The following is a 23,900-nucleotide window of genomic DNA, read 5'->3' on the forward strand; positions in this document are numbered from 1 at the left end:
ACAGGAGAACTTCCCTGTGAATGGCATAAATCCGAAGTAATCATTAGTAATCATTGCAACACAAAGCTCTGAGATTTTATTATCATAATGCCCATTGTTCTTCGATATGGCCTATCCACCTCAACACAAAGTGCATTACAAAAAGAGTGTAATAACCCATAGTGTTATGTCCATGCCTTGCAAAAAATATTGATTTGTGAAAAACTAACCCCCAAAAAACGACATTTTCAAACCCACGTTACTCTAAATGAGAGTTAAAGCGTTAATTGTTGTTTGTTATTGCCAGTAGATCTGATTTTCCTTAAAACTCGATCCCGCGTACGCGCGGCCGCGAAGAGGAGCTATCTGGAGTGTGAGATCATATGAGAGTCCAGTCCACGCGTCGAAAAGTAGGTTAGCAGGGTAGACAGAGTGAAAGGCAGTCCGAACGAAAAAGGGGAGGTAGAGTATTTGGGACCTTGCTTGCAAGCTAAACCACCGTGGGAGAGTTTTGTAAAAAGTTACCGAAATAGTGCATCGAGACAAACAGGACACAATTCAACTTGAACAGTCGATTTGCTTTGTATTTGATTCACCATTGCAAGACTTTGTCGAACGATAAGGAAACACTCGCGGATTTTTGCCTTGTTTAATATATATATATATATATAAAAAAAAAATCTAGTTCGTCAGGCCAAATACGTTTTATTTTACGTGCCAGCAAATGCTTGTCTTTCAACAGTTGGACATATATTTTTATTCTGTTACACACCACATGAAGTCCAATTCATTGATCCAGAAACGATAATATTCAACATGAGAGGTACATTTATTATTAGGCTGTCATTGATATTCAAATGGCCATCGTATACCATACTATGTCACATATGCTATTGTTGATAAACATAGTATATATATGTGACATTGCAAAGTATTACGATGGTCATTTCAATATGAAACAATGTATACAACTCTTTTCAAATGTAAGTTACTGTAGGCCTAACTGTGTAATTAACATTGTAACTTCTTTCTTTTCGAAGTGCGTATGATGCTAATCTCATGCTGTTGTGCCTGACTGGTTTATCTGGCTAGTTTTGCCAGGTGCGCCACTGCCGCTGTGAATGGGCGTCCTGTCCTGGCTGTTAGTGTATAGACTGGATAGTTTTTCTGTCTGACAGAGAACTAGTGAAAATGCTTATATTCATCATAAAATGTTTTGGTTCAATATTTGAACAATGTTGCATTTAATTCAGGATTGAGACCAAATGGTTGTAAATAGCCTATGTGTTTTGTTTTAAAAGCCTATGATCTGACTTTTTGCATTCATGTCATAATAATCAGGTTGATTCCACCTGGGACTCTTGTCTGTAAAATGTGCCTGGGGATCCATATTGGGTGATGCAACGAGTCGATAGGAGATGCACACTGGTAAAAATGTGCACTACAGGTTCTAAAATAGGCGACACATGTGATCAAAACAATATTCAATTGGAATAGCAGGACTAAAATTAGTTGGCTATAAATCAAAGAATTACATTTGTAAATCATACTGGCATATTTATGGCATTTTATTGTAATATCTTTGCCAGAATATTAGCCATCCTGAGCACAAACGATGCTATAAATCCATGTTAATGAAACCAGAATTGCACTGAGTGTTCAAAACCTTAGGCACACCTGCACTTTCCATGACAGACTGACCAGGTGAAGCTATGCTATCTCCTGTTAAATCCACTTCAATCAGTGTAGATGAAGGGGAGGATACAGGTTAAAGAAGGATTTTTAAGCCTTGAGACAATTGAGACATGGATTGTGTATTTGTGCCATTCAGAGGGTGAATGGGCAAGACAATAATTAAGTGCCTTTCTATGTGCCAAGCACACTGGTTTGAGTGTGTCAAGAACTGCAACACTGCTGGGTTTTTCACGTTCAACAGTTTTCTGTGTGTGTCAAGAATGGTCCACCACCCAAAGGACATCCAGCCAACTTGACAAAACTGTGGGAAGCAGTGGAGTTAACATGGGCCAGCATCCCGGTGGAACACTTTCGACACCCGACGAATTAAGGCTGTTCTGAGGGCAAAAGTGGGTGCAAATCAATATTGGGAAGTGTTCCTAATATTGTGTACACTCAGTGTGTAATATTGTTCAGTGGGTTAATTAATCTAAAATGAATTGATTTCGGCATGTTGTTGTGATGGTGGTGCCAGCATGGCCGACTGTGTGGAGGGGGAGAATGTTGGCTGTTCCACTGACCTAATTGGTCGCGTTCCCCTGCTCATATGTTGCATGCATCAATCAATGGTTCTGGTTGCGTGATGATGATGTGGTTTAGGGATGGGCACGGTTATTCAAATATCCGAACTGACGTTAGTATTCGAATATCTACGTGACATTGTTACACAGAAGGATATACCATGACATTAGAAAATATAAATTTAATAAAACGAACTTTTGAATGTCGTTTTTTGACGTGCGTCGCCCGAAAAGACCGTACATGTCACGCGTGTAGCCTGTTGTTGGCACTACAGTCAGATGTTCCATGTGTAGCAACGTGAAGTAGGAGATCTTTATTCAATGAAAAATGGAATTCAAATTACATAATTCAATTAGCTAAATGAGAAGGTGTAGGCTACAATGAGCAAACGACAGGTAGGCTCTCATCTAGCCATCTTAGTTAGCTTCTTTACATCGATTTGATGCAGTAAAGACAGGCACTGCCAGATGGGATGATAACCTATAGCATTTACAAGTTTGTCTATCTAACTAGCGCCAGTCAGTGATTACTTTTTGTCTCTCTTCCTCCTATGTCACACACCACTGGCCCCTGCCCGCTCTGCTGTAGAGCGCACTCTTTCTCTTGAGTCGCACAGGTTGCGCAGCAAGTTTAAACAAAGTTTTAAAATAAATACAAGTTTGATCATGCAGATATCTGGAAAAATGTTATGATATTACTTGAATTGTAAAATGATGTAAAATAATCATCCCTAATGTGGTTAGCTGATACTAAAAATACCTATCTAGGTGTTGTAAGATCTGACATGTCAGAAACGGGCAAAGGAATATGTCGACGTGACACAACATTTGGTTGACGCATTCAACGTCTGAGCAGGAGAACGTGACCTATGTCACCGAGCGAATACTGCATTCAGGAGGGCGGGGGCGAGAGAGAGGAGGGAGTGGCTTAGACAGAGGGAAGGATCAGCAAAGGACAAAAACAGTTGGTTGGTTGGTTGCAAGAGCCCTGCCTGGGGCATCTCGAATGCAACGAAGTTGAACTCAGGCAGCAGGCTATAGATACATTTTCTTTAGCTCCTGGAATGGATGTAGTAGTTGACATGGTTGACAAAATCAACGATCAGAAAGATTATGATAAAAAGGTTACTTACTGCAATGCTACTGCTACTTTTGTTGCTGCCTATCTTCTCACGATGTTGCCTCTAATATACATTACTGCAATCAAAAGGCATACAAGGCTTGTTACAATTACAATATAGACTAGCCTACTGTCTGTTGTTGTCACAATAATGTAACAATACATTGTAAGACTGATAAACATATTGCTATTGTAGCATATATATATATTTATTGTTGAATTACAGTATTTAGTGTTTGTTTGGAATGAGGGTTTTTGGCACAGAGGCTACTCTGTTCCTAATCTGCTTGGGGAGGGAGGGAGATTGTTTTGGCCTGTAGAGGGAGGTTCTACATCTGGTAGGATATCGAAATGTATACGCTAACTCTTTGACACGTCATTAAAAGCTATCACTAACACATGGATTTCACACCTCAGAATACGCATATATATATATATATATATATATATAGTTATATTTGCATTCCATGTCAGACAATGAAATGCAAATACTTATTTCACAGCCAAAGTGGAAATAAGCGTTTGTTTTGTAAGTGGGAAGGTAGAGTTAGGGGTAGAGCCATTTGAGTACAGATAAATACTCACTGTACTTTATTCTTATTATTATCATCATCATGGTGATCTCGCTTCACCAGATTGACCGTAAGCAACTCTGTGAGCTACAAAGCGAAAAGTTCATAATGGGAAAATGATCTCAGTTGGGAAATGAACTTTTACATTATGTCCTTCACCTTGTCGGAAACAACAGACAACAATCACCTAAGGGACTTGACTAGAGGGGCCTTGTATGTGGCAACAACTGCCGATATGTGCCATGTTATGTTAGCCTAGAAAAAGTGGTAGGAGTTGTGTTCCAGAAGGCTGGTTGGGTAAAGGGCATCCAATACATCTGAGTTTACTGGCCCACTGACAGCTTGACACACTGACTAACTGACACAATACAATGACCCCCACATGTTCTATGTTAGATTCCAAGAAAGGAGAAGGCTTAGAGACCAGAGCCATATAGCTATTGAATTAGCCTCTAGTAGAGAACACAGTTACGTGCTTAGGCTGTGACTGATAAACAGACAGAGGTAGCGAGTTTTATTCCCTTTTTAGTACAACAAAACCTATTCCCCCCTCAGGAGACTGACAAGTTTTGGCAATGGGTCCTCAGATCCTCAAAAGGTTCTACAGCTGCACCATTGAGAGCATCCTGACTGGTTGCATCACTGCCTGTTATGTCAACTGCTCGGCCTCTGACCACAAGGCACTACAGAGGGTTGTGCGAACGGCCCAGTACATCACTGGGGTCGAGCTTCCTGCCATCCAGGACCTACACCAGGCATGTCAGAGGAAAGCCCTAAAAATTGTCAGACTCATTTACATTACATTTAAGTCATTTAGCAGACGCTCTTATCCAGAGCGACTTACAAATTGGTGCATTCACCTTATGACATCCAGTGGAACAGCCACTTTACAATAGTGCATCTAAATCTTTTAAGGGGGGGGGGGTGAGAAGGATTACTTTATCCTATCCTAGGTATTCCTTAAAGAGGTGGGGTTTCAGGTGTCTCCGGAAGGTGGTGATTGACTCCGCTGTCCTGGCGTCGTGAGGGAGTGTGTTCCACCATTGGGGAGCCAGAGCAGCGAACAGTTTTGACTGGGCTGAGCGGGAACTGTACTTCCTCAGTGGTAGGGAGGCGAGCAGGCCAGAGGTGGATGAACGCAGTGCCCTTGTTTGGGTGTAGGGCCTGATCAGAGCCTGGAGGTACTGAGGTGCCGTTCCCCTCACAGCTCCGTAGGCAAGCACCATGGTCTTGTAGCGGATGCGAGCTTCAACTGGAAGCCAGTGGAGAGAGCGGAGGAGCGGGGTGACGTGAGAGAACTTGGGAAGGTTGAACACCAGACGGGCTGCGGCGTTCTGGATGAGTTGTAGGGGTTTAATGGCACAGGCAGGGAGCCCAGCCAACAGCGAGTTGCAGTAATCCAGACGGGAGATGACAAGTGCCTGGATTAGGACCTGCGCCGCTTCCTGTGTGAGGCAGGGTCGTACTCTGCGGATGTTGTAGAGCATGAACCTACAGGAACGGGCCACCGCCTTGATGTTAGTTGAGAACGACAGGGTGTTGTCCAGGATCACGCCAAGGTTCTTAGCGCTCTGGGAGGAGGACACAATGGAGTTGTCAACCGTGATGGCGAGATCATGGAACGGGCAGTCCTTCCCGGGAGGAAGAGCAGCTCCGTCTTGCAGAGGTTCAGCTTGAGGTGGTGATCCGTCATCCACACTGATATGTCTGCCAGACATGCAGAGATGCGATTCGCCACCTGGTCATCAGAAGGGGGAAAGGAGAAGATGAATTGTGTGTCGTCTGCATAGCAATGATAGGAGAGACCATGTGAGGTTATGACAGAGCCAAGTGACTTGGTTTATAGCGAGAATAGGAGAGGGCCTAGAACAGAGCCCTGGGGGACACCAGTGGTGAGAGCGCGTGGTGAGGAGACCGATTCTCGCCACGCCACCTGGTAGGAGCGACCTGTCAGGTAGGATGCAATCCAAGCGTGGGCCGCGCCGGAGATGCCCAACTCGGAGAGGGTGGAGAGGAGGATCTGATGGTTCACAGTATCGAAGGCAGCCGATAGGTCTAGAAGGATGAGAGCAGAGGAGAGAGAGTTAGCTTTAGCAGTGCGGAGCGCCTCCGTGATACAGAGAAGAGCAGTCTCAGTTGAATGACTAGTCTTGAAACCTGACTGATTTGGATCAAGAAGGTCATTCTGAGAGAGATAGCGGGAGAGCTGGCCAAGGACGGCACGTTCAAGAGTTTTGGAGAGAAAAGAAAGAAGGGATACTGGTCTGTAGTTGTTGACATCGGAGGGATCGAGTGTAGGTTTTTTTCAGAAGGGGTGCAACTCTCGCTCTCTTGAAGACGGAAGGGACGTAGCCAGCGGTCAGGGATGAGTTGATGAGCGAGGTGAGGTAAGGGAGAAGGTCTCCGGAAATGGTCTGGAGAAGAGAGGAGGGGATAGGGTCGAGCGGGCAGGTTGTTGGGCGGCCGGCCGTCACAAGACGCAAGATTTCATCTGGAGAGAGAGGGGAGAAAGAGGTCAGAGCACAGGGTAGGGCAGTGTGAGCAGAACCAGCGGTGTCGTTTGACTTAGCAAACGAGGATCGGATGTCGTCGACCTTCTTTTCAAAATGGTTGACGAAGTCATCTGCAGAGAGGGAGGAGGGGGGGGAGGGGGAGGAGGATTCAGGAGGGAGGAGAAGGTGGCAAAGAGCTTCCTAGGGTTAGAGGCAGATGCTTGGAATTTAGAGTGGTAGAAAGTGGCTTTAGCAGCAGAGACAGAGGAGGAAAAAGACTCCAACCGCCCTAGTCATAGACTGTTCTCTCTGCTAACGCACGGCAAGCAGTACCGGAGCACCAAGTCTAGGTCCAAATAGCTTCTGAACAGCTTCTGCTTCTACCCCTAAGCCATAAGACTGGAGTCTTAAAAAACTGTAGACCTGCACAAGTCTGGTTCATCCTTGGGAGCAATTTCCAAATGCCTGAAGGTACCACGTTCATCTGTACAAACAATAGTACGCAACTATAAACACCATGGGACCACGCAGCCATCATACCGCTCAGGAAGGAGGCGCGTTCTGTCTCCTAGAGATGAACGAACTTTGGTGCGAAAAGTGCAAATCAATCCCAGAACAACAGCAAAGGACATTGTGAAGATGCTGGAGGAAACGGGTACAAAAGTATCTATATCAACAGTAAAATGAGTCCTATATCAACATAACCTGAAAGGCCGCTCAGCAAGGAAGAAGCCACTGCTCCAAAACCTCCATAAAAAATATCCAGACTACGGTTTGCAACTGCACATGGGGACAAAGATTGTACTTTTTGGAGAAATGTCCTCTGGTCTGATGAAACAGAAATAGAATTGCTTGGCCATAATGACCATTGTTATGTTTGGAGGAAAAAGGGGAGGCTTGCAAGCCGAAGAACACCATCCCAACTGTGAAGCATGGGGTGGCAGCATCATGTTGTGGGGGTGCTTTGCTGCAGGAGGGACTGGTGCACTTCACAAAATAGATGGCATCATGAGGCAAGAAAATGATGTGGATATATTGAAGCAACATCTCAAGACATCAGTCAGGAAGTTAAAACTTGGTCGCAAATGGGTCTTCCAAATGAACAATGATCCCAAGCATACTTCCAAAGTTGTGGCAAAATGGCTTAAGGACAACAAAGTCAAGGTATTGGAGTGGCCATCACAAAGCCCAGACCTCAATCATATAGAAAATGTGTGGGCAGAACTGAAAAAGCATGTGCGAGCAAGGAGGCCTACAAACCTGACTCGGTTACACCAGCTCTGTCAGGAGGAAAGAGACAAAATTCACCCAACTTATTGTGTGAAGCTTGTGGAAGGCTACCTGAAACGTTTGACCCAACAATTTAAAGGCAATGCTACCGAATACTAATTGAGTGTATGTAAACATCTGACCCGCTGGGAATGTGATGAAAGAAATAAAAGCTTAAATAAATCATTCTCTCTACTATTATTCTGACATTTCACATTCTTAAAATAAAGTGTTAATCCCAACTGACCTGGACAGGGAATTTTTACTAGGATTAAATGTCAGGAATTGTGAAAAACTGAGTTTAAATGTATTTGGCTAAGGTGTATGTAGACTTCCGACTTCAACTGTACATACTACCTCAACTAACCGGTGCCCCCGCACATTGACTCTGTACCGGCCCCCCTTGTATACATTGTTATTTTTTACTGCTGCTCTTTAATTGCTTGTTACTTTTATCTCTTATTCTATCCGTATTTTTTGGAAACTGCACTGTTGGTTAAGGGTTCACTGTAAGGTCTACATCACCTGTTGTATTCGGCGCATCTGACTAATACAATTTGATTTCATTGTTTGCGAGATAGCTGGTTTGGGTGCCTTGTGAGAAAATAGACCTATAATGTTACCACTTTGAAACTTTGTCTTTCTCGGAGATATCTGCGTTGAGTTTAGGGTTAGAATGAGTCATTTTGAACATGGAAACTTCTGTGCAAAAACTTGAACCTTGTGTTAGTTTGGCCTCTACGACTGAAACAAACTGGGGACGCCGATTCACATTTCTTTGTTATGTAACTAGTTCAGTTACATTTCACTATGTTGTGGTTGCTCTCCAGAAGGATAGGTCAGAGGTTAAAGGGGATTGGTGTGGAAGCCCAGGTCAGGAGTCAACTGCAGAACTGAATGATGATGTCACGAAATGGGGGTCTGTGCATAGCAAATTTGTGGGTGTTAAAATCTTGGTGTTAAGGTAAAAAAAAAAGTATTGTGAGTTACATCAGAGTGTTGATTCTAGTGGGGTTAACACCAGTGGGATTTAAATTGACGCCACCTGCGGTGAATAAATTAAGTGTTAATCAGCTGGTGGTGTTACTCGACTGAAAAAGAGGGGCCTAATTATCGTGTTTCCAAGGATGTTTTGTTGCAGGTTGCTTTTTAGGATAATTTGTTTTAATATCTATGATTCTGCATGCACATTGGTGGATTCATTGATTTTATACTACACAAAGATAAATAACATACATTTTCCCTAAACTAATCCAATCAGTAAATTATTGGATTTATTTCACCTGTTATTGAGATGGTTCTGCCAGTTTAGATGGTTTAGGTAGTCTCATTTACTGATCTTCCCTACCTTGGCAGTCATTCTAACTGCAGATTGCGGGTGATTAAAAGTTCCAATTGTTGGATATCTGGCTGGATTCCAACAGGAACTATATAACACTTTGCAAGCCAGCATTATATGACTTGTTGATATGACCTGCAAACCAGGAGGTTTTGACCAGTGTGTTAGGGTAATACTAGGCTGTCGAAATGTGTTATTGTAAAAAAAAAAAAAAAAAGTGTTCTATTGTCATAAATAATTACATATTTATATTATCTTAGGCACTCAATTGGTAAAGGCTACAGAACTTAAAGTCATTGAATGCAACAACCATGTCTCTGTCACTAGCAAACAGTCATGGATGGTACTGGTACCTCTAAAATTCACTCAAAAGGCACCCTGGGAAATAAATATGAAAATAAGGCACCCTACAGTGTTAAAACAACACCCCAAAACAAGTTAATGTAACACCACAGGTGTTAATTCCCTAACACTGAGAAAGTGTAATGGCATCAGCTCTAATAAAAAGTTCATTTAAGTTGGAATTTGCAACACCCATGGCGTTAGGGACCCAACACTCTTGGTGTGTTAGTTCATCAAGACTTTGGGTCACATATAATTACTAAAAGTGTTCAATTTAACACTGGGAGTTAAAATTCCGATCACACATTTGCTGTGTGTTATTCTGGCCGCTGACTTCCCTCAAGCTGGGGACAAGAATATCAATACTTGAAGCAGAAGCTCCATGTCAGCGAGAGTAGTCAGATAGCAGACATGGTACTGCTGGACCTAGGGCTGTGGCGGTCATGGAATTTAGGATGACAGTTATTGGTCAGCCAAATGATGCGGTCACCTTAATAACCGTTCAAGTAGCAAAGTTAGTTTAGTTTTGTACTTAAAGAAGTACATTTTCTCCTCTTTTCCTCTCCTGACTGCATGTGCTGCTGCAGGGGGGCGTTCCCTAGGCAGCCATAGTCTCGTTTGCTATAATACTTTTCTTGTTTCATTAAGGAGCAACAAAGTTTGGTGACGTTGTAGAGTCCATGTTACAGCAGAAACGGACTCAACCGCACGGATGCCCGGTCTTCTTCAGTCAGCTGTTCTTACCAAACACAAAAAAAACGTACAACGGTTACTATATTTTCATGACGATCTTCATCCATAATTGTCCGCTACACAGAGAAAGTGTGTCAGTGGGACAGAATAGTTTGGCAGGCAACCGCGCCTAAGTGATATCCCACACAACCAACCCCAGACAGGCCCTGCCCGCTCCTCAGCCAATGGGAGCTGTAGCGACAGAGTAGGCAGGGCGGTTGCGTTGCTAGAGTGACCTCCCTGAATGAGTGTGTTCGGGGAATGCTTGCAGATGAGAGTTATATAATCGAGAGGAAAGGGAGGGGGGAGCTAGCGGGGGTTTGGAGAGAAAAGAGAGTGCAGGGGGCGGGGGAGAGAAGGAGCCACTTTTTTTTCCATTGCATGCCTGCAGCTGCCTCAGTCACTCTGTGTATTTGAGTTATTACTTAGAGAGGACAGCAGAATTTCCCAGTTTAAAAAAACACATTTAAATTGACATTTTCCTACATGCAACGCCACAATAATAATGCATTCAATTACAGTGTAAAGTGATTTTCCTTATGTCTGCCTCTTGGAAGACTAAAGAGCCCAAGCTTTATGAATAACACACATTTGTTCTCTCTTTATATAGCACAAAAATAAAATAGACTGACAGATTGAGTAATGTTAGCATGTCACATTCATAAGTTAGTCGTTTTTGTCTCTGTTTAGTTCTGTGGTTGTGGTGAACTAATACAGCTGACCGGCTCTGTCTTTAAAAGGAAACATGTTTTTCTTCTTCACGTACTGCCCTCCATTTTAGCCTCTCATATCATATGGGCCCCGTGTATGTGAAGGGAGAGAGTGGGAGAGTGTGTTTGAGGGGACTGAGGTTTCTGACACATGACTCTGTCTATTTCTGTCTCTTTCACTTCACTGGGTCCACAGTCAGAGAGACAACTTTAGAGACACTCGGCCAAGTTCAGGTGCAAAACATTTCAGTCAAATCATCCGCCCGCTCCTTTTATTGCACTGTTTACTTTGAGTTGTACTATTCTCTTTGCTGGATCAATCTGTCTGGGGTGCAACTGTATTTGTATGAAATGTGGCACATACAGGTAACTGCCAAAATAAAGGAAACAGTGAGTCCAGTTACATGCACACAATAATACGATTGTTGCGTAATAGTCAGATTCATATAATAGTTCAATTAAAACGTTTACATGCTTTGCAAGAAGAAGGATTTCTCTAATAATCCCGTTTACATGGACACATCTGAAATCAGGCTACCTGATAAATGCAGAACATCGGCAATGAAAATAAAGGTTCTACTACAGCGACCATGTTATTTTTGGGAAGCGTATTTGATTCTGAGCTGGGACATGTACAGTTTGTCTGTGAAAACGACCTTTAAGATGCATACGTTCAGTTCCGAAACTCAGTCCATTCACGATAATGAGGGAGGCTCGCTTGGCTGGTGCTGGCACGTACGCAGATCAAATACACCGTTGGAATGCCGGTTTAAGGCGTTTACATGTCCTAATATTTCAAAAGATTGCTCAGGAAACCAGGTGTTTTAATTGGTGTATGCTTACATTTACATTTACATTTAAGTCATTTAGCAGACGTTTGGCCTTAAGCAGATTTAAGATAAGCAATTACTGTGCTTGTAAACTTATTTTTTTTAACCTTTATTTAACCAGGTAGGCTAGTTGAGAACAAGTTCTCATTTACAACTGCGACATGGCCAAGATAAAGCAAAGCAGTGCGACACAAACAACACAAATTTACACATGGAATAATGGAATTGAATACAGTCAATAATACAATAGAAAAAGTATATATACAGTGTGTGCAAATGAGGTAGGATATGGGAGGTAAAGGCAATAAATAGGCCATAGTGGCAAAATAATTACAATATAGCAATTAAACACTGGAGTGATAGATGTGCAGAAGATGAATGTGCAAGTAGAGATACTGGGGTCCAAAGGAGCTAAATAACTTAATAGCAGTATGGGGATGAGGTAGTTGGATGGGCTATTTACAGATGGGCTATGTGCAGTGATCTGTGATCTGCTCTGACAGCTGGTGCTTAAAGTTAGTGAGGGAGATATGAGTCTCCAGCTTCAGTTATTTTTGCAGTTCGTTCCAGTCATTGGCAGCAGAGAACGGGAAGGAAAGGCGGCCAAAGCAGTAATTGGCTTTGGGGGTGACTGCTGGAGCACGTGCTATGGGTGGGTGCTGCTATGGTGACCAGTGAGCTGAGATAAGGCGGGGCTTTACCTAGCAAAGACTTATAGATGACCAGGAGCCACTGGGTTTGGCGACGAATGAGAAGCGAGGTTAAACTTACTCCGTAACACCAACAATAAATGTCTTAATATGGCGTTGGGCCACCACAAGCCGCCAGAACAGCTTCAAGGCGCCTTGGCATAGATTCTACAAGTTTCTGAAACTCTATTGGAGGAACGCAACACCATTTTCCCCTGAGAAATGTGATAATTTGGTGTTTTGTTGATGGTGGTAGAAAACACTGTCTCAGGCACCCCTTGGGTTCATATATGGTGATTAAGACACACATGCACCCTTTAAACCCCCTATGCCCCTTTAAAACCCTTCTTTCAAAGTCACTGAGATCTCTTCTTCTAGCCATGGTAGCCAAAATAATGGGCAAATCTGCATTTTTATTCATGACCCTAAGCATGAAGAGATGTTAATTTCTGTATTAACTCAGGAACCACACCTGCATGGAAACACCTTTCAATATACTTTGTATCCCCCATTTACTCTAGTGTTTCCTTTATTTTGGCAGTTACCTACAGTAGATGCACCATGATTTCAAGTCAATATTTTCCCATTTGAATGCCTTTGTCTGCTGTTGCTACACTGAGAGCATGCAAGGCAGAGCCAAACTGACAGCCTGCCTTACACTTTCACCAACTCTTCCTTCACACTGTGCTAACCATAGCCACATGCCAGGTGGAAAACCTGTTAACCGGTTGCAAACGCCAATATTCCTCTGACTCGAAGCCAATGCTAGTCTTGCAGAGTGTCTATAATGTATGTGTGAACGTTTGCAACACCTTATGCAATCACATCTGGTTTTGATACAAACTCTTCTTGGCCGTGCCCCAAGAGAGATTGGCCTCAGCAGGGGTGTTATTCAATAGTGAGAGGAGTGTGTGTGTAGGCTGTATCAGTCGAATTTCCTGTCCTTATTTTGAGATCTACTAGCTGTAGACTTGGCAGGAAATTATTATTTTTCTGCATTCTCATTAGGTTTTGATACAGGTTTGATAACTCACGTTTTTCAATATGTACTCTCTATCTCTCTGTGTGTGTGTGTGTGTCTCTGCAGCTCAAATAGAAGTAATACCCTGCAAGATCTGTGGGGACAAGTCCTCAGGAATCCACTATGGAGTTATTACATGTGAGGGCTGCAAGGTGAGCTAGTACTAGAGTTTTACCACTTCACCATGTCACAAAATAGGTCATGGGAGACTGACTGTCTTTAACAATGTAAAACCAAGACAAGCTGCAATATAAAATATCCTTTGTTGTCATCAGCGATGTAATACGTCCATGCTATAACATCTAGGTTTATGATGCTGGAATTATATACATTATGTAATCATTTGACTCATTCCATTGTGTTTCTTTGTGTAGGGGTTCTTCCGCCGCAGCCAGCAGAACAATGCCATGTACTCGTGTTCCCGCCAGAGGAACTGTCTTATTGACCGAACCAGCCGCAACCGCTGCCAACACTGCAGACTGCAGAAGTGTCTGGTGTTAGGCATGAGCCGGGATGGTGAGTCTCTCTAACTCACACACACACACACACACACACACACACACACACACACACACACACACACACACACACACACACACACACACACACACACACACACACACACACACACACACACACACACGTGCAAGTATTCTAACCCAGAGGATAACTCATGACAGCATTATACAACAGTTATTTCCAATCCACACAGACATGAACTTATATTCTTCCCCATCGCTTGTCTCCGTCCAGCGGTGAAGTTTGGCCGTATGTCTAAGAAGCAGCGCGACAGCCTGTACGCTGAGGTCCAGAAGCACCAGAAGAACCAGGAGTGTCTGAACCAGGGTCTGCCACTGTCCAGGGAAGATGTGGCTGGGGGAGAAAGCAAGGGGGACAGGCACGGGGAGCTCAGTCGCTCCTACAGCAGCGGGGGCTCCAGCTCCACCCTGAGTGACCTGGATGACATCGCAGCGCTCCCCAAACTGTTTGACCTCCCCTTGACCCCACAGGAGGCCCACGAGTACTGCAGCCTGGACCTGCAAGAAGACCACGGCGGAAGCACTGGGAACACCTCCAATTCTTCATCACCATCATCATCCTCGTCCATTTCGTCCAATCAGAATTCTCCCCAGCAAAATCTACTGGATGTCACCGACGCCAATGGGATCAAACACGAGTACCAGATGTTGTCGCACACACACGTGCTCCTGGCACACACACACGCCACACTGCTAGAGACACTGCCTGATGACTGCACTCTTATGGATATAGGTAAGAAATCTATTACTATTGCTATAACTAACATAACCAACAAAGTTTCCCAGTATCAAGTAAACATGTTGTCTGTAGTGGTCTTGTATTCATAAGTGTGCCTGTATTGTTTCAGAGCGTATCACCCAGAGTGTGGTCAAGTCCCACTTGGAGACGAGTCAGTACAGCTCTGACGAACTGAAGAGGCTGACATACAATCGGATGCAGTACTCACCTGAGGAGACTCGCAACTTCCAGTGCGAGGTGAATACACACACTCACACACATTGCACTCACCATCACAATACGTAGTATAATATTGCATTATCGTCGTATTAAATTATTAATTTCTCTCTTTCTCGCAGTCTGCAGAGTCTGTGTGGCAGCAATGTGCCCACCACATCACCAATTCCATCCAGTACGTGGTGGAGTTTGCCAAACGCATTACAGGCTTCATGGACCTGTGTCAGAATGACCAGATCATTCTGCTCAAAGCAGGTCAGTACCTATATACACTGCTCAAAAAAATAAAGGGAACACTAAAATAACACATCCTAGATCTGAATGAAATATTCTTAAAAACTTTTTTCTTCACATAGTTGAATGTGCTGACTACAAAATCACACAAAAAATGATCAATGGAAATCAAATTTATCAACCCATGGAGGTCTGGATTTGGAGTCACACTCAAAATTAACGTGGAAAACCACACTATAGGCTGATCCAACTTTGATGTAATGTCCTTAAAACAAGTCAAAATGAGGCTCAGTAGTGTGTGTGGCCTCCACGTGCCTGTTTGACCTCCCTACAACGCCTGGGCATGCTCCTGATGAGGTGCACTCCTGGACAGTCTGTGGTGCAATGTGGCGTTGGTGGATGGAACGAGACATGATGTCCCAGATGTGCTCAATTGGATTCAGGTCTGGGGAACGGGTGGGCCAGTCCATAGCATCAATGCCTTCCTCTTGCAGGAACTGCTGACACACTCCAGCCACATGAGGTCTAGCATTGTCTTGCATTAGGAGGAACCCAGGGCCAACCGCACCAGTCTCACAAGGGGTCTGAGGATCTCATCTCGGTACCTAATGGCAGTCAGGCTACCTCTGGCGAGCACATGGGGGGCTGTGCGGCCCCCCAAAGAAATGCCACCCCACACCATGACTGACCCACCGCCAAACCGGTCATGTTGTGTAGGATGTTGCAGGCAGCAGAACATTCTCCACGGCGTCTCCAGACTCTGTCACGTCTGAAACATGTGCTCAGTGTGAACCTGCTTTCATCTGTGAAGAGCAAAGGGCACCAGTGGCGAATTCGCCAATCTTGGTGCTCTCCGGCAAATGCCAAACGCCCTGCACAGTGTTGGGCTGTAAGCACAACCCCCACCTGTGGACGTCGGGCCCTCATACCACCCTCATGGAGTCTGTTTCTGACCGTTTGAGCAGACACATGCACATTTGTGGCCTGCTGGAGGTCATTTTGCAGGGCACTGGCAGTGCTCCTCCTGCTCCTCCTTGCACAAAGGCGGAGGTAGCGGTCCTGCTGCTGGGTTGTTGCCCTCCTCCACGTCTCCTGATGTACTGGCCTGTCTCCTGGTAGTGCCTCCATGTTCTGGACACTACGCTGACAGACACAGCAAACCTTCTTGCCACAGCTCGCATTGATGTGTCATCCTGGATGAGCTGCACTACCTGAGGCACTTGTGTGGGTTGTAGACTCATGCTACCACTAGAGTGAAAGCACAGTCCGCATTCAAAAGTGACCAAAACATCAGCCAGGAAGCATAGGAACTGAGAAGTGGTCTGTGGTCACCACCTGCAGAACCACTCCTTTATTGGGGATGTCTTGCAAATTGCCTATAATTTCCACCTGTTGTCTATTCCATTTGCACAACAGCACATGAAATGTATTGTCAATCAGTGTTGCTTCCTAAGTGGACAGTTTGATTTCACAGAAGTGTGATTGACTTGGAGTTACATTGTGTTGTTTAATTAGACTTGACTTAATTAGACTTGACTGCTCAAATCACTTCAGTTCTTACAGGACATAGACACAATGATACGCAAAACCAGGTGGGCATGTTTACACAGATAAATGTTTCTGTGTGACATGCACACTCTCTTACACACACACACACTTATATATGCAAGCAGCCATTATTTCAAACCGTATACCATGGCACCATGTGAACATTTCTGTAATGTGAGAGAAGAAATGCTTTATCTTGCTAACTTTGGCTCTTGTACTTCTTTTCTCCAACCTTCTTCCTTTTGTGCTCCTTTTATTTGTATTGGTTTGGTTTTTTACAAACCACACATGACTGCTCTGACCATTTAACCATCTCTGGAACCTACATTTCTGTATATAATTTATCATTATATCTGCAACAAACAAACACATTTATTTTACAATACTCCATATTATACCATTTGTAAATGTTTGAACCCCTTTTGACAAATCCATCCTACCCTGCTGATTTTCTAAATGTTCAAATGCCTTACATCTACTGTCCTCCAATCTGAAATATTTACTTTTCATTGTGTGTTTTTGCATGTTGGAGCATTTTTCTGTCTTCTCTGTCTTCCCCTCCCTCCTCTTCCTCCATCTCTGTGGCTCTCTATGGTTACCATTGCAGGCTGTCTGGAGGTGCTGTTGATTAGGATGTGCAGGGCATTTAACGCCACCACCAACACCATGTTCTTTAATGGCAAATTTGCCTCTGCTCAGCTCTTCAAAGCCCTCGGTAAGTGTCTTTATTATTAGGCTATTCATTCTGCGATACAGTATAATGTATAGGGTTTTCCTAGCCACCGTGCTTCTACATCTGCATTGCTTTCTGTTTGGGGTTTTAGGCTGGGTTTCTGTATAGCACTTTGTGACATCAGCTGATGTAAAAAGGGCTTTATAAATAACATTTGATTGATAATGTTAGCTACTGCAAATTAGCCTGATCAAAGACCAGCCTGACCGCTGCTCTTTATGTAAGCTCGCAAGATTGGGATAGTAGGTGAGGCTAACTCATACAATTCAATGAAAACTCAACATGGTGTCTGGATATCTAATATTGTGATATTTCTCTGCAGGTTGCGATGACCTGGTCAGTGCCGTGTTTGACCTGGCTAAAGGGCTCTCCCGCCTGCAGCTGACCGATGAGGAGATGGCTCTGTTCAGTGCCGCTTGCTTACTGTCCCCAGACCGACCATGGTTAGCCGACAGCCAGAAGGTCCAGAAGCTACAGGCGAAGGTCTACCTGGCTCTGCAACACAGTCTGCACACGAGCGGGGCTGCAGACGAGAAGCTAGACCAGGTCAGGCCTAGCACACTCCACAGCACCATAACATACCCCACAGTCTCTAGTCATGGCCCAGTTGTCATTAGCTCAGATCCACCATATTGGAGTTACTGGTGGAGCAGATGTCTCCTCTCCAAGAACTTTATGATGCGATCCTCTCCAGAATATCCCAAACAGCTGCATATGCACATTTTATAGGGCCTTGTGGGCTGAACAATATTGTGCTGTAGACATGCTGGCATTCTTTAAATCTAACAAAGACAAACAGTTAACCAGTCTAGTGCTGTAGACCGGATCTATCCCATTTTAGCGTAGCTTAAGTACATACACATTTCATGCATTCTCCAGATTTTTCCCATTCCGTCACACCAAGTCCACAAATATTGATTGTGTTTTCCTGACTGATCCTGGTGTGTCCCCTCTGTAGATGGTATCCAAGCTGCCGATAATGAAGTCCATCTGTAATCTCCACATCGACAAGCTGGAGTTCTTTCGTCTGGTCCACCCCGAGACCGCATACAGCTTCCCACCACTCTACCGGGAAGTGTTCGGGAGTGAGATTTCTCTCCCCGACTCTACAAACAACTCCTAGAGAGAACGATGGAGTGAATGTGTTAGAGAGAAATAAGTATGGAGGTAGGGAAGTGAAAGGAGAGAATGAATAAGTGAGGGATATAAATAGTGACCTCAGAAATAACCAGCTGTTAACGAGACAATCCAGGACTTAAAATACTCAGTCTCCTAGCATCCTGTTGTGTTAGTCCACCACTATCCCAGCAGGCCATACATCTTACACTACAGACTTCACCTTCATGGTCCTTTTGTACGTAGCACTTTGGACAAACTAATGGGCGATATGTATATTCTACAGTATGCACATAGATCATTTAGCATTAGAACATATTTTTTCAATGCTTACCCAACCCTGTCATGAATGTACCTCACTGACAAGCACCAATGCACCAGCTAGAGCCCCACACTAAATGTAAATACTAACACCCTGCTTCAGTTCGACTGTTCAATTTAGAATTGTTGTAATTCTTTGGTTCTACTCAACATACCCAGGGTTCATTCATTTGTAGTCCCACAGACACTTCTTGGCGGTACCATATACAATTGAAGTCGGAAGTTTATATACACTTAGGTTGGAGTCATTAAAACTCGTTTTTCAACCACTCCACAAAATACTTGAAAACAAACTATAGTTTTGGCAAGTCGGTTAGGACATCTACTTTGTGCATGACACAAGTCATTTTTCCAACAATTGTTTACAGACAGATTATTTCACTGTATCACAATTCCAGTGGGTCAGAAGTTTACATACACTATACTATGTTGACTGTGCCTTTAAACAGCTTGGAAAATTCCAGAAAATGATGTCATGGCTTTACAAGCTTCGGATAGGCTAATTGACATCATTTGAGTCAATTGGAGGTGTACCTGTGGATGTATTTAAAGGCCTACCTTCAAACTCAGTGCCTCTTTGCTTGACATCATGGGAAAATCAAAAGAAATCAGCCAAGACTTCAAAAAAACAAACTGTGGACCTCCAGAAGTCTGGTTCATTTTTGGAATCAATTTCCAAACGCCTGAAGGTACCATGTTCATCTGTACAAACAATAGTATGCAAGTATAAACACCATGGGACCATGCAGCCATCATACTGTTCAGGAAGGAGACACGGTCTGTCTCCTAGAGATGAACGTACTTTGGTGTGAAAAGTGCAAATCAATCCCAGAACAACAGCAAAGGACCTTGTGAAGATGCTGGAGGAAACGGGTACAAAAGTGTCTATATCAACAGTAAAATGAGTCCTATATCGACATAACCTGAAAGGCTGCTCAGCAAGGAAGAAGCCACTGCTCCAAAACTGCCATAAAAAAAGCCAGACTACGGTTTGTAACTGCACATTGAGACAATGGTCTGATGAAACAAAAAAAGAACGGTTTGGCCATAATGACCATCGTTATGTTTGGAGGAAAAGGGGGGAGGCTTGCAAGCCGAAGAACACCATCCCAAACGTGAAGCACTGGGGTGGCAGCATCATGTTATGGGGGTGCTTTGCTGCAGGAGGGACTGGTGCACTTCACAAAATAGATGGCATCATGAGGCAAGAAAAATATGTGTATATATTGAAGAAACATAATAATAATAATATAATAATATGCCATTTAGCAGACGCTTTTATCCAACTGAGCTACAGACATCAGTCTTGAAGTTAAAGCTTGGTTGCAAATGGGTCTTCCAAATGGACAATGACCCCAAGCATAGTTGTGGCAAAATGGCTAAGGACAACAAAGTCAAGGTATTGGAGTGGCCATCACAAAGCCCTGACTTCAATCCTATAGAAAATGTGTAGGCAGAACTGAAAGTGTGTGTGAGCAAGGAGGCCTACAAACCTGACTCGGTTACACCAGCTCTGTCAGGAGGAATGGGCCAAAGTTCATCCGACTTATTGTGTGAAGCTTGTGGAAGGCTACTCAAAATGCTTGACCCAAGTTAAACAATTTAAAGGCAATGCTACCAAATACTAATTGAACGCATGTAAACTTCTGACCCCCTGGGAATGTGATGAAAGAAATAAAAGCTGAAATAAATCATTCTCTCATCTATTATTCTGACATTTCACATTCTTAAAATAAAGTGGTGATCCTAACTGACCTAAGACAGGGAATTTTTACTAGGATTAAATGTCAGGAATTGTGAAAAACTGAGTATAAATGTATTTGGCTAAGGTGTATATAAACTTCTGACTTCAACTGCATGTCGGCTACATATACAGTACCAGTCAAAAGTTTGGACACACCTACTCATTCAAGGTTATCTTTATTTGTACTATTTTCTACATTCTAAAATAATAGTGAAGACATCAAAACTATGGAATAACACATGGAATCCATGTAGTAACCAAAAAGGGGTTAAACAAATCAAAATATATTTTAGATTCTTCAAAGTAGATGACAGCTTTGCACACTCTTGGAATTATCTCAACCAGCTTCATGAGGTAGTCACCTGGAATGCATTTCAACTAACAGTTGTGCCTTCTTAAAAGTTAATTTGTGGAATTTCCTTCCTTAATGCGTTTGAGCCAATCAGTTGTGTTGTGAGAAGGTAGGGTTGGTATATAGAAGATAGCCCAGTTTGGTAAAAGACCAAGTCCATATTCTGGCAAGAACAGCTCAAATAAGCAAAGAGAAATGACAGTCCATCATTACTTTAAGACATAATGGTCACTCAATATGGAACATTTCAAGAACTTTGAATGTTTCTTCAAGTGCTGTTGCAAAAACCATCAGGCGCTATGATGAAACTGGCTCTCAGGCTACGTGAATCAGGTCTTCATGGTGGAATTGCTGCAAAGAAACCACCACTAAAGGACATGAATAAGAAGAGTCTTGCTTGGACCAAGAAACATGAGCAATGGACATTCGACTGGTGGAAATCTGTCCTTTGGTAGGATGAGTACAAATTAGATTTTTTGTTCCAACCATTGTGTCTTTGACGCAGAGTAGGTGAATGGATGATTTCTGCATGCGTGGTTCTCACTGTGAAGCATGGAGGAGGACGTGTGATGGTGTCAAGGTGCTTTGCTGGTGACACTGTCAGTGATTTATTTAGATTTCAAGGCACTCTTAACCAGCATGGCTACCAGAGCATTCTGCAGCGATACGCCATCCCATCTGGGTTGCGCTTAGTGGGACTATCATTTATTTTTCAACAGGACAATTACCCAACACACCTCCAGGCTGTGTAAGGGCTATTTGACTAAGGAGAGTGATGGAGTGCTGCATCAGATGACCTGGCCTCCACAATCACCGACCTCAACCAAATTGAGATGGTTTGGGATAAGTTGGACCGCAGAGTGAAGGAAAAGCAGCCAACAAGTTCAGCATATGTGGGAACTCCTTAAAGATTGTTGGAAAAGCATTCCTCATGAAGCTGATTGAGAGAATGCCAATAGTGTGCAAAGCTGTCATCAAGGCAAAGGGTGGCGACTTTGAAGAATCTAAAATATATTTTGATTTGTTTAACACTTATTTGGTTACTACATGATTCCATATGTGTTATTTCATAGTTTTGATGTCTTCACTATTATTCTACAATGTAGAAAATAGTAAAAAAAATAAAGAACCCTTAAATGAGTAGGTGTCCAAACTTTTGACTGGTACTGTATCTTGTGCAGGTATGTACTCACCAATTTTCACCAAGGGACCAATTTTATGATTCAGTTATTTATCTGTTAAATATAAGAAGATATAAACCAGTATGACATGCCACACTACTTGGTGCTGATCATTGTCTGCCAGTAGGTTAATAACAAACTCACAGAATGGTTACACACACATAGACATAGGCACTTGTTCTGACAGTGTTTGGTGCTGCCCTTTGTAGGCTTTTAAAATGCAATGAGAAACCTCAGTCCCACACCCCCTTCCCTTGTTAATGCCACTTAGAGACAAGAAAATAAATGATCTTTTAATTTATATACAAATTTATAATTGAATATTTTAATTAAGAATGTATATAGATAAATGTGTATGTGTGTGTGTGTGTGCGTATTTAGAGAGCATGGGGGTATGAGAGGGAGAGAGGGAGATGAGCAGAGAGAAAGAAAAAGAAATGGACTTGAGTGATCTCAAAAAAAGCACTCTTAGAAAATTATTTTTTTCCTGGACTGTTTTCCTCTCACTGGTTTCCACGGCAACACCCACCCCCATTGCAACCCAATGGGGTTATGTACTGTATGTCATGTGACCAATGGGGAGGAGGCAGAACACTCTTTGCCTAGTGGATACTCCCAGGGTAGGCAGTCCAATCACACAAAGGCAAAGGAGGAGACACGTTCTTGGGCCAGTATCTGAACTGTACAGACTATGGCCCAACATTGTCAATGACCCAATATTGATGGAAACGTTGGACCCTTGCCTCAGGAGACCGCTGAAATAAGTTGAGAAGAGTTTCTCTGTGAGAGTACCTAACCAGTAACAGCCAGCCAATAAGAATAGGCTCCCCTTCACTCATTGCTTTTCTTTGGGCTACAATTAAGTTTGTATGTATCATAAGCTTTCTTTGCTGGTTGGATCAACTGTATTATTTTTGTACATTGATGTTCCTGTGTCCTCCACTCACTGTATGTCAAAGATATCTCCTATACACTGTCCCACTGGGTGGGCACAAGTCTAATGATGGACTGAGCTACCAGCTACCCCGGAGTTAAGCTTTGATGTTAATTAGGTTTATGATTCAGACAGAGCATCGCTTACCCCTTTGAAGAGTATGGACAGACAGCGTATCCTGATTCTAATTCAGTCCTTATTGAACTGTAATGTTCTGGGACAGAATATTGAGAATAGGGTTCAGAGTGACTATTTTGAGTGACTCAGGGAGCTAGCTGAGTTCAGTCTGGGTCCTCTCACTAGTGTTTTCTACTAGCCTTGTATTCTTCTCACCTTGCACCTAAGACAAGACCCATAACCTTGATCATTGTGTACGTAAGCTCTATTTTGGTGAATGGTACTCAGTGTCAAATATCTTAACACAATCTGAATTTTAAAAGGCAGAATCAAGAAAATACAAATAGAATTTAAAAAATATTTTGTTCTTGTGATTTAATGTTACCTTGGTTGTGATTTTTATTTCTCTGTTGATCTTTGATTTTTTTTCACGTCATAGCTGACAAAAAGTGATCTATTTTTTTAAGAACACAGGGAAATTCAATTTAAAAAAAATCAATAACATTTCTGTCTTCCCCCCAAAATGTACAAGAGGTATTTTGTTAGTTAAAGAGTAAACGAGTCAGTCAGCTCAATATATATTGTACATTGGGTTACATTACATGTGCTTTAAAGAATGTAATAAAAGTATTTCTTTTGAATCAGTGAAGTCTGTCTTTTAAAAATGTCAATTCTTGGTTTATTCACTTTTTTTTTTAATAATAGCACTTACATCATGTAATAAAGTGGCAATAGTATGGCAACAAGTTCTCAATGAAAACATTATTTGCCTAGAT

General features: G+C 42.9%; 1 protein-coding gene across 1 annotated transcript; it reads left to right on the forward strand.

The window, feature by feature from the left end:
- Nucleotides 1-356: 356 nt before the first annotated feature.
- LOC118395043 (nuclear receptor ROR-beta-like) lies at nt 357-23,768 on the forward strand. Its single transcript, XM_052464243.1, has 9 exons — nt 357-802; nt 13,417-13,502; nt 13,725-13,866; nt 14,104-14,622; nt 14,738-14,865; nt 14,967-15,099; nt 17,234-17,341; nt 17,682-17,905; nt 18,318-23,768. Exons 1-9 carry the CDS (start codon nt 796-798, stop codon nt 18,480-18,482), a joined length of 1,512 nt encoding a protein of 503 aa, XP_052320203.1. The 5' UTR covers nt 357-795; the 3' UTR covers nt 18,483-23,768.
- The last annotated feature ends 132 nt before the right edge of the window (nt 23,769-23,900 follow it).

The sequence above is a fragment of the Oncorhynchus keta genome, chromosome 15 (genome assembly GCF_023373465.1).
Source record: "Oncorhynchus keta strain PuntledgeMale-10-30-2019 chromosome 15, Oket_V2, whole genome shotgun sequence".
Taxonomy (NCBI): domain Eukaryota; kingdom Metazoa; phylum Chordata; class Actinopteri; order Salmoniformes; family Salmonidae; genus Oncorhynchus; species Oncorhynchus keta.